At 31.4% G+C, this 9,524-nt stretch overlaps 1 protein-coding gene across 1 annotated transcript; it reads right to left on the bottom strand.

Annotated features, from left to right (window-relative positions):
- Window positions 1-272: 272 nt before the first annotated feature.
- Window positions 273-9,344, bottom strand: LOC148602966 (insulin-induced gene 1 protein-like). Its single transcript, XM_088551344.1, has 6 exons — window positions 9,304-9,344; window positions 8,212-8,397; window positions 7,601-7,725; window positions 6,818-6,984; window positions 4,167-4,266; window positions 273-3,615 (listed from the first exon to the last, which is right to left on the bottom strand). The coding sequence occupies exons 2-6, from the start codon at window positions 8,393-8,395 to the stop codon at window positions 3,586-3,588; spliced, it is 606 nt and encodes a 201-aa protein (XP_088407470.1). The 5' UTR covers window positions 8,396-8,397; window positions 9,304-9,344; the 3' UTR covers window positions 273-3,585.
- Window positions 9,345-9,524: the final 180 nt, after the last annotated feature.

Here is a 9,524-nt window from a genome sequence, read left to right as displayed (position 1 = left end):
TATGCAATTTTAAGAGGTCATTTGTCATGGGAATTCACAGTGAAACTTTGAAAATTACCTTTTAACATGTAAAGTAATGGAAACATAAGAAGTTGTTGGTGAGACCTCATCCTTCTTCATGCATGTCTCCATATGATCCTTATCCACTTGCAATATAAATATGTATTATGATTTTAAAATCGAATGATTAAGCTACATGTAAACAGTAACGAGGTACATGAATGTAATTCTTTACTCTATTGTGTCATTAAATGAATAATAATACAAAATGATTCTAGTTTTCGTATTTTATTGTATAAGTTCCCTGTCCCCCCAATAAAATTATGATGTAAACAATGATGAATTTCTCTTTGATCCTTTTCCACTCCTTGAGTTTTGAAAACTATCACAAATTTACAATTGTTGAAGTATTTCAACCAATAACAATTTCTATGGTTAAAGAAGTTGAAGCATTAAAACACAGATTAATTTTCTGGTCAGAATATGATTTTTTAATCTAGATAATAAAACTCTGTTGGGATCGGCTGAATCAAAAATCATTTAACTAAAACTGAACTGAATAAAAAATACTTCAACATTTGTTTTCATCATTTTCTCTCCCTTTTCTCTGCTGTTCTAACTCCTACACACAATCTACAGACACAAAAATGAGTTATTTTCCCTTACACATCAACAATGAGTCATTTTCCCTTGCACACATACCCACCAATCCTCGCACACTCTCAATGAGGAACTTCCTTCTTCCAAACCACAAAGCACTGAATCACACTCTCACCAAGACATTATAATATGCCATTTACATTTCAGTCATGGAAGGAAATATGAGACATACACAAAAACAAAATAAAATTCTCTTGAAATGAGAACTGACTATAATAACTTATCAATTACTATTTCATCACCATTCTAGATATTTAATGCCTCTATGTCTTGGAATACTGCATAATAAAATTAGTTTACCAAACTGAGACATTCATAAATCATAATATCACCATCAAGTCAATAAATTCATTGAAGAAATACAATGTACAATGTATCATTAGAACTTTTCTAGGAGGCAAAGTTTCTGGGCTTTTTCTTCAGTTTGACATTTCTTTATTATACTTGCAAACAGTGGGCAAACACATGTTAGGAATACTGTTTAACTGTATAGTTTTCCACAGTATTTGAGCAAGAAAATGACTAGTTATATATCATGAAAAAACAAAAGCTAAAAATAATGAAAACATTTTCCCCTTAAATTCAGCCCACTTTCAACAGATGAATATGAATCTAATATCAATGGAATACATGTATTTATGTCATGAATACTATACCCAGTGGTGCAGCCATCTTATAATATGCAATAGTGAAGTGATACTCGTTTTTTAAATTTATTTTATTGAACATGTACATGCATACTTATTCGGTATTTTTATTTTTTTTTTGAGATTCTTAAATAATGCCTTAAAAGATGACCCAGCACCTCAAAGAATGTGAGTTAATGCAATAAACAAATTCTAGATTACATTCCCATCTTGCCCCCGATATTTTGTCATCCTGATTTTCTCATCAAAATGCATACATGTACATGTATTTATGAGAGCTGTAGTGTAAACAGATGGTTTTATAAGTTCACTGTAATACAGACTTGAGAGTGAAATCAGCATGGAATTTGTCAGACCAAAACTAAATGACCAGTGTGATAATCAATAAAAAAAACTTCCAGTTAAGGCGATTATAAAAAAAATCCTAGATTCTCATCCTCACCCAAACTGATTATTTTTTTTTTATTTTCAAAATGTTTTGAAAATATTCTCAAACTAAAATTTCTGGAAATATGCCATGTCTTGTTGGAACCTGATTCACAATTATCTTTTTTTAGTAACTTCTGGTTTAAAAATGTCAGTTTTTTACTGCTATTTCTTTGAAAAATGGTTCCATATTTGAAGGAAAAATAAAAATATATTATGGTCTTAATTAAATCAATTCGGATGTTCCTACTTATTTTTGTCCAGTTTTCTGTTCACATGAATTTAAGAAAGTACTTATCAAAATTAAAAATATTGGAAAAACATCACATACATATATGCTTAGGAGCTAATTTTCACTGTATTGCAAATTAAAAAAATAAACAGATGTACATGTATATGTACAAGTCTACAATAATTGTTCTGACTATTTTAATATCTCAAAACTCTTTTCAGTTTTGACTAAGACATAATATTATAACACAAAAGTTTTACTAACTTAATATCTCATCAAGTCTGGAAGACAGTAAAAAATATCTGAACATGTGTATTTATATAAACATAATTCTTAATCAAATATGGTTTTCCATTATACAGTATTTTCTAGTTTTCTACTTCTACATTAAGATGTACTTTCAGTATACACAATTAACATTATGATCTAAAGTCCCAAACTATATCTTGGAGAACATTTTAGATATTTATGGCCTGCAGATGTAACTTTTGCAGACCCTCAAGCTTTTTTTTAATCAGATCAGGCTTTAAACAATTGGTTTACCATGATGACTGCCTTATGCTAATCATTCCATTTTTTTCTTCCTACTAAATTCAATGTCAACCATCTAAGGAATCCTCAAAACCATGGTTCTTGTACATTTTAATAATACGGGTTAGTGAAATTATAGCTAAATCAACCAAGAAGGCATGACAAATATGGTCATGATTTCTAAGTTGATATTTCACGATGTTGAATCACTACATGCATGTCACCAGTACCATTTTTCTTGTTTCCCCTGCCCTAATAGTTATAAGTGTAAAATATGGCACAAGTTTAACATAATGTCAGGCCTTTCATTGAGAGGCGGTACCAGATACTTATACCTTCTAAACTACTAAAAGGTACATGTACCTCCAGAATTTAAAAATTTCATACATTTTTATTAAACAAAATGATGAAATGTACCTCCTATGCAACCAAAGGTACCTGCATTGCAAATAAAATAATGAAACCCCTGTAACATAACAAAGACTTTTCCACTACACTTCCAGAGCTTTAAATTTTTTATAAATAGTTACCACTTTTTCTGAAAAAAACTTCTGATACTTACAGAAACATATAAATGTACTTGTTCAATTTCAGCTTCCAGTAGCACAAAGCATAGACAAAATATCACAATCAATGGCTGTATGGTGATGGGAGACAAAATTTATAGTAACTGAAAATACTGCATAAATGGAAATTCCACATAATATCAAGTTTAAAAAATACACACTAACAAATTAGGATCATTATTCAACGAGTCATGGTCAATAGTAAGTTTTTCCTCTTTCACAATGCCCAGAAGGTAGTCTGATGATCTTAGATTTTAGATCTGTTACTTCTCTGCTTTTAAACTTGTTCCTGAACTTGGACTGCATAACATGTTTTGCATTTCTGTTCCAGTATGATTTATATCAACTAAAATATAGCAAATGATATGGTTTTGACCCAAATTCCATTTCCACAAGTCCCGACTTGTGTCTGAACACTGCACTCCAGGGCAAAACCATCTCAAACAAAAAAGGTTTTAAAAAAATCCTTTTTCTGCAATATAACCGGTAAATTCATTGAAGGAATTTCTGGATATAAGTGTATTCAGTCGGTTTTCATCTTTTCTTCATCAGACTGCAAAAGAAAAGTAAAATTTCTGATATTTTTTTCAGTGTTCAGGAACATAAAGGGTTAAGTTTTTCAACATGCCAACCTTAGTGTTGGGAATCAAATGAAAAATCCATAATTGATTAATCAGAATAATAGGAGTCACCTGTCTGATGATACTATTAACCAAAACTGGAATCAATAGAGGAATATTTATGTCTTTAATAAATGTGTTCAAAATGCATAAACCTTTGTTGGTGTATGATTAAATTCACAGATCATCGCCCGAAATTGAAAAATCAAGAAATTAATTTTTCTTAATAATTGATCATCGGAGCATCTCTAGTCAACCTATGTTTTTCAATTCAGTATTTTTTCTTTAGGTTCAAAATTTACTCCAAGGCTTCATGAACACATGGAATTTTTATCTTCCAATTTTCATACTGTTATTTAAATTAATTTAGCATCAACAAGAGCAAATACATTAACATATTTGTTTATACTTGTAGAACCATTTACTGGACAAAAAACATCTGAAAACTTTTCAATGCAGGGGTGCATAAACATGTATATCTTACCACAGCAAGCTGTCGGCCAATATTTCCCATTGTCACACCCCCTGAGAAGAAGATACAAGGCATCCATGATCGTACAAACAGGAAGTCTGCTTTAGTGTACCTATAATTATAAGTGAAATAGATGTTGTAAATAGCGAGATGTTTTGAAAGACATTGCATAGTAATGATACATGTACATGAAATAATTCAAATTGTATGTAATTTTCTTTAAGCAATGTTGCCCCAATCTAATAAAAAGCAGATCTTGCATTGCTTTTGGTTTTCTGTTAAGTTGCATGTGAAATAACAGAAAACTGAGTGATCCAAGATCAGCTTTTAATTACATTGATATCGCCAGAGTCTATAAATACATGTATATCCAAAAGCAGGACTTATGATTTACATTTAAAATTTAAATACAACAAAATATCAAGTGGCTGTGAGCAGTTGCAGATCAAATATTGATACTGATTGACAAAAATATGCTTAGAACCAAAAGGACATGGGTATACATTTCATGATATACATGTACTTGAAATAAAAATTTTGTCAACAAATAGAACCATTTCACAACTATTTCAATAAAAATGATAGTGTACTGCCAGTATTACCAGAAGGCTAGATTGATTTGTTTTCCTTCCACTTACAAAACAGGTGGAAATTTTAAAAAGTCTAATAATCTTAATCAGAAATATAATAAACAGCTTCATCATTTTTTTTTCATGATGATTCTTCACTTTACAAACAAGAGGCACTGTAATATATTAAGTACATGACAGGGTCTGACGTTAAAGGTTGTCTTTTTGCTCAGGGCAGGTAAAATAACAATTGGGACACCTCTAGTAAGTTATATATTACTTGCCCAAAGGACAACCAAATTTTATATATTTTCAACATGCATTAATTTCAGGACAACCTCAGTGTTCTATAATTTTTGAAAATATTTGGTTTCCAGTGGAAAACTCCAAAGATTATCCATAGTAAAAGTCTGCTTCCCGAAATTTACAAATTCTTCAAAAATTCAAGTTTCTACTTGCCAAATTTACAACTTTCCCACAACAAAATTGCATTTGCCTAAAGTGAAGGGAAAGTGGAATCCTAGAACACTGCATCCTAGTTTTCAATTCTGCCAAGTATAATTTTCATAAATTACAAGGTTCACAAAACACATGTAACTTCATGGGGTTCCTCTACATGTACCGACATATCATGGTTGCAAGATTATCTTGCATTAACCTACATGTACAATGTACAGTGTACATATTCTAGAATCTCATTTAAAAAGTATTTACACTAAATAATATTTCATATCAACAAATCAGACTGATGTCAACAAATGATGAAATATTTGATAGTACATGTAAGCCATAATACAATATACTCTGAAGTATCTATGTACTGTGCATACAGGTACATCTGAATGAAGGAGTATTAAATGCAGAACAAATTTTCACGATTAACTAGTAGGGCAGTTAAAAATGCTGGCTGGCCTGCGAAAATTTCACTTACATGGTATCAATATCTATAGACGTGTAAAAAAATTTCTAAATATGGTTTAAGCCTAAAGATCAAATGTTTACTGTGAAGACTGGTACCTACACCTGTAATACATGTACAATGTACCAGTACATGTACATGTATTTTGACCCATAATATTACTGATTTGTTGAACCAAATCTCAAAGAGTTCTGTAATTCTGATTGTAATGTCAAAACATCTTAAACTGAGTGCCAACTTCAATGGAAAGGCAATAAAAATCTTTGAACATGCTAGTTACATCTAAGATGTTTTTTGTAGAATCTGTCAATCAGAAACAGTTTAAAAGATTTAATCTGACATAAGGTGTAGACTAAGTGTCAAACAATATCAGTTTATGTTGACAATAGAAGTAGGTTATCTATTTTCTGTTTGAACAGATAATCTGACTGAGTAATACATGTTCTACATGTCTATACAAACAGGTGTGAAATACCTTTATCTTTGTTATTTAGACTAACAAGGTATGGTTTACTCGGAATTTTGTGGGACACACTTTATCTAGGTTATAATGTGACCATTGCCACATTGGGTTTACAATACAAGTCTAATAAATTGTCATCACAAGAGAGGGATTTTATACATGAATATGCCAATAGATGAATTACAAATATGCTCAAGAAATTCTAAAAATCTGTATACATGTAAATGACTACATTGAATTTTCTAAAGTTTGAACCCTTTTTGAGAGACAGCCATGGCTTTACAAAGCCAACAAAAAAGAGGAAATTGACAAAATTGAAAAAAATAAAGAAACATTAGGATGAAAAAATAGATTTATTTAAAAGGTTAAATTAATATTTTATCTTAAAGGTAAAGATCATGTCTGAACTCTGAAGGAATGTATAAATTTCAGTACTGGGGGATATTTATCAGACAAAAAACCTGGAAAATTGCTTGCGTGTCTTCATGTGATAGACCCTTTAGTGTGCACTGCAGGGTAGTCAATGAACATGCTTAATATACAATTCCAAGTAAAAATTATTTTGTTCCACTCAAGGAAGTATATGTTACACAAGCTTATTGACTACCCAACCATTAACACAAAAGGATCCAATGGGTTCCTACTTCTGTAATTTACAGAGAACATCTTTAATAATATTTTGGGGGGAAATATTCTCATAAGAAATCCTTACCTATAAATACCACAATATACAACCAGCTGAGTAATAAATGTAGCAACAACTGCTATGGCAACGCCTAATCCAAAGCCACTGCCTGATCTGTCGAATAGCCACCACAGACCTATAGACATGGCTGCTAATGTCAGGGATAACTGAAAATTATCTACAAAATCTAATTTCTATGGAAAAGTTAAGGAATTTAACTTGCAATATACATATACACTGTACATGTCCACAAGGTTACTAAAAAAACGAGGTCAGTTCTTAATTTCTTGATAAAAAAAATGTATATTTCTAATGAAATTCTTACATTTGCCACTTTCAGACAATGTCATATTTTTTTTAAGTTTCCAATCTTGTGCTCTCAGTGTAAAAGTGTCTGCATCACACGTTCATTCATTGATCCTTAGAAGTTTGTGTTCTAAATCCATGAAGAAATAGAAGTAATTACAATGTACATATGAGTATACACTGCAGCAAAGTTGATCAGGAAATACTCATTATAGATTGATGGCAACCAAGATTTTAAACAGCCCCACAGCCTGTGCACCAAAAAAAATACTTTGAAAATTTCGTTCAGATGGTATTTAGTTTAGTCTTGCAAATGAAGGGGCAAAATATCCTGTCAAATGGTTTGAAATTTTTGAACTGCTATTTATGGGCAACCTATTAATCAGTTTTTTTTATGTCCCACACGACCAAATGTCCATTTAACAGGAAGGAACTTCACAGAAAACTACTGTTTACGGACAACTTATCAGTTACTGCAACCTCGCATTAATTTAAAAAGGATACAGCACTAGCATGATTAATTCCTACAAATACAGCAACACATCTCATAACACTGGACCACTCTCTTCTAAACTTCAGTGGCTCACCAAGTCTTTCATCAAAAAATGGATATAGAAGTCCAATAATTGCTGAAAAATATTTTTAAAAAATTCTTTTATAGATGTACACAAACTGTTCACTTTCTATCTCAATTTAGGTATAAATAATGATTCTACCATTTTAGAGAGAGAGAGATTTGTTATAATTTTTTTTTATCTAAAAATCTGTATTCTCTTTTTCTGTGTTTCTGTTATCATATTTACAAAATGGAAATAAACATTACATAATTACTTAGTACAATGCCCCACCTACAAGTACATATAAGATTGTATAACAATTTACATTCTGTACATGACTAATTTTACAGATTTTTCCTTATACTTAATTGACTAAATATGGAACTGTAACAGCAAAATATGGACTCGCACATAACTATCTAAGAATCAGTAGAAAAGAGATGACATTTTTTGGAAACCAAACAATTTTCAGGACCTTACAGTTATAGTATATTTTAAATGCCTTTAAGGTGTCATTGAAATACAACTACAGTACATAGACAAGTATTTGATACAAACCTGCAGCAATACCAACAACAGGATGAACCCACCAATCTGATGACAAATAACTAAAATAAAATTCTACAGCTACTGGAAGATTTGGTATTCCTCTCTGTTTCTGCAACAGGTTCAGTATGATGGAAAAGAAAGTCCCAACACAAAACAACACAGCTGCTCGGGTTTTCATTGTACTTAGTGCCATTTCTATTGAAATAAATATAACCAAAATATACTTTGTGATCATTTGAAACACTCAAGCAATAACTTATACATAAAACCACTTTCAGAAATATGCATTCCTAATTCTAATAAAGTGTTGACTAGAACATTTTTATGAAAACTAAAGCAGCACTCACCATACCTGACAAGAGAAGCATGAAAAAAAGGTATTTAAACCTTACAATGTACAATGTTATTCCAGCGATATGAAAATGGACAAGGAATATCTGTTGTTCAAAAGTTATATGCACCTGCTGCATCTAAGTGCACTGGTTCAACTAAAAATCAGAATTATCTCCTAGCTTGAAGCAACTAAGCAAGTTGCATAAAGGGTTCACATTAATTTTACATGCAGTCTTCACTATTAAGCAGTACTGAGGCCCAATGCTTGTCAAAATGGAGGTGGACCTGTAAAATTAACTACTACAGGCCAACAGTCACTATATAAAAATTTCTGAAAAATATATTGCAGACCTGTGAACTGGAAAGTTAGTTGTGAAGACTGTACATAGGTTAAAGTAAGTAAAAGTCTCTTATTGTAGTGCATTTTAAACTCTATCCAAAAAAGGCTGATAGTCACATATTAAAATACCAGTATTTTGAAACCTTAGTAACCGTGTGTAAAAATACGAACTTTCTTCAGTCAGCAATAATCTGATAACGAAAATGTTCATGCGACAGATGTGCATTTCAACATAAAATGATTCGATAAAGGCACTGCCATTCCCATATCACGAACTCAGCACTGTATATGCACACTGACCGTTACCAAACCTTGAACCTCAGTCTAAGAACAATTTGCAACATCTTGAACCTTAAACAAAATATCTTTCTAAAATTCAACGATTTTAATAAAATTGGTACAGAAAATGCTATAAATCTATACTTTACCAATAACTTCTGTATCAGCAGCTGCTTTTCCTGATTTGTGTATTGAATCACTTGATTGTTTACAGTTTATATGAAATGTGAAGTCGGCATACTTTGTTGATCAGCTGTTAGCGAATCGTCTGAGTGTGGTACCATAATATTTATCCAATCAGTGAAGGGATATCTTATGCTAATTTTAGCAAACCAATCGCACAAGGCGTGTTTAGGAACATTCGGTTTTC

Source organism: Perna viridis, chromosome 11 (genome assembly GCF_037379345.1).
Source record: "Perna viridis isolate PV_CMFRI_1.1 ecotype Kerala chromosome 11, ASM3737934v1, whole genome shotgun sequence".
Lineage (NCBI taxonomy): Eukaryota > Metazoa > Mollusca > Bivalvia > Mytilida > Mytilidae > Perna > Perna viridis.
Note: the sequence above shows the minus strand (reverse complement) of the source record. Positions and strands in the feature narration are given on the sequence as shown.